This window comes from Alosa sapidissima, chromosome 21, assembly GCF_018492685.1.
Source record: "Alosa sapidissima isolate fAloSap1 chromosome 21, fAloSap1.pri, whole genome shotgun sequence".
NCBI classification, from domain to species: Eukaryota; Metazoa; Chordata; class Actinopteri; order Clupeiformes; family Clupeidae; genus Alosa; species Alosa sapidissima.
Window position 1 is genome coordinate 3,413,503 of NC_055977.1, and position 2,500 is coordinate 3,416,002.

Sequence of the window (2,500 nt, forward strand, 5' to 3'; positions counted from 1 at the left end):
TTGATACACAATTGTCTATCAACTTGCATCACTTTGCAAGTGTAAATCCTGTGTATCATGTTAATCCAAGAGCTGAGTGATAGCAATTATTTTCATAGAGTAGGCCTGCACAATGGGCTATGTGCTTGTTAAGGGACCTGTCACAAAGAGGATGCTTTGCTATCGTGTGTGTGAGTGCACGAGAGGGAGAGGAAGAGGTGCATGCGTGATGGCAAGTGTTACGGTTGAATAGTTTAACAAAACAGTTTTAAAATAGTTCTTAGGCTATTTAAGCATGCAATTTGTGTCCATATGTAGGCTATAAGCTACACTTTTGAGAGCCTAAAAGGCACGTTAATAGCCAGCTCAGGACACGATTTTGTTCAGGTCGGATTAAATTACGGTTGGCCCTGGGTGCATGTAGTCTTTTCTGACAGTCCGTTTCAAAAAGGAGCAATTAACTTTTTGACGTTCGCTATCGCATAATTTAGGACTTCTCTGTACTATGTCCGCCGAGGTGTCCCGTTATTCACAATTAACGGACGAGTCAGAGGCAGAGAACTCCCGACGCGCAGCACCCGAGTTTGTGGGATAACTAGTAAACAGCATCAGTAACGTGCATCAATCGGGAATTCGCTAAATGAAGGAAGTGGGAGCTTTACTTATTGATCCAGATCAAAGAGACAATAGCTTACAAAGTGGTGTTTTTGTAACTTCAGTGTAGATGATTGTGATTCACTGCAACTTCAGCAATGTAGGCTACCTTCCTTACCTTCGAAAAATAGCTCCGTAGGCTACAGCTGAAGCCCAGTTTGCCTCAGTGAGAATGTGTGTGTGTGTGTGTGTGTGTGTGTGTGTGTGTGTGTGTGTGTGTGTGTGTGTGTGTGTGTGAGAGGTGTGTGTGTGTATATGAGTTTGTATGTGTATGTGTGCATGTGTGTGTGTGTGTATGTATGTGTGTGTGTGTATATGTATGTGTGTGTGTGTGTGCGCTGACCGTAGTAGGCGCGGTTCCACATTCTCTGGGTGACGTTCTCCCCCTCTGGTCGGTCTCCTGCTGGAGTTTCCTTCAGGGTCTCATCCAGGGCCAGAGCGTACAGCATCACGCCGTCATAGAAGCTTCCGGAAATCATGTTCATCTGCCACAGAGCACCAGAACACCATCAGAACATCAGCACATACCTAAGAGCACTAGAACACCATCAGAACATCAGCACATCCTGAAGAGCACTAGAACACCATCAGAACATCGGCACATCCCTCAGAGCACCAGAACACCATCATATCTCAAACACCATCAGAACATCAGCACGTCCAGAACAGCACTAGAACACCATCAGAACATCAGCACATCCCGAAGAGCACCAGAACACCATCATATCTCAAACACCATCAGAACATCATCATATCCCAAACAGCATCAGAACATCATCATAGAACATCATCATATCCTGAACATTATCAGAACACCATCAGAACATCATCATAGAACACTATCATATTCCTAACACCATCAGAACATCATCATATCCCAAACAGCATCAGAACATCATCATAGAACATCATCATATCCTGAACATTATCAGAACACCATCAGAACACCATCAGAACATCATCAGAACATCATCATATCCTGAACACCATTAGAACACCATCAGAACATCATCATATCCTGAACAGCATCAGAACACCATCAGAACACCATCAGAACATCATCATATCCTGAACAGCATCAGAACACCATCAGAACACCATCAGAACATCATCATATCCTGAACACCATCAGAACACCATCAGAACATCATCATATTCTGAACACCATCAGAACACCATCATATCCTGAACAGCACATCCCAGCAGCTGGGCCAATTACACACCCACTCCAGCTGCTGGGTTAAATACAGGACCACTGGGTTAGCTGCTGGGTTAACTACAGGCCAGCTGGGTTAGCCGCTGGGTTAACTACAGGACCGCTGGGTTAGCTGCTAGGTTAACTACACATGAGGCTTCAGAGTAATGATCCCATCGGTATAATTAAGCAATAAGCCCCGAGAGGCCGTAGGTTCCACTGATTTTAGAACTGTTATGGGGCGTTGTTGGGCAAGACACGGAAGCTGTTCTAAAATCAGTGTAACCTACGGACTCGAGTGGCTTATTGCTTTTCTAAAGCGGTTACTACTATATATATCTGGCAAGATTTCGTAAAATACAGGCACAACAACGAGAAATGTAACAAGGACCAGAACTATCCGGAACTATCCGTTTTAGAATCAGCTATTAACAGGCTCTAATGTCTGTGAGGCTTTGTGTGTCTCATGTTTTAAGGCAGGTTTGGAGTGTGAGGTACAATGCTACATTGTGAGTGTGTGAGAAGGCTGCTTATGACTTTACTGATCGTGTTAAAAGAGTTACATTGTGAGTGTGTGTGTGTGTGTGTGTGTGTGTGTGTGTGTGTGTGTGTGTGTGTGTGTGTGTGTGTGCTGCTCGTGTTAAAGTTATTTCCCAAGCTATTAACATCTCT

At 44.1% G+C, this 2,500-nt stretch overlaps 1 protein-coding gene across 2 annotated transcripts in view; it reads right to left on the reverse strand.

Moving 5' to 3' along the window:
* npr1a (natriuretic peptide receptor 1a) overlaps positions 1–2,500 on the reverse strand; it is a 59,281-nt gene that overhangs the window by 36,235 nt on the left and 20,546 nt on the right. For both annotated transcript variants that reach the window (XR_006026076.1, XM_042076151.1), the window contains exon 5: positions 977–1,118. Coding sequence is in view for 1 of the 2 variants with exons in the window: in XM_042076151.1 (XP_041932085.1) it covers positions 977–1,118 (142 nt within the window). In the remaining variant the exon portion in view is untranslated. The remainder of the gene's footprint in view (positions 1–976; positions 1,119–2,500) is intronic.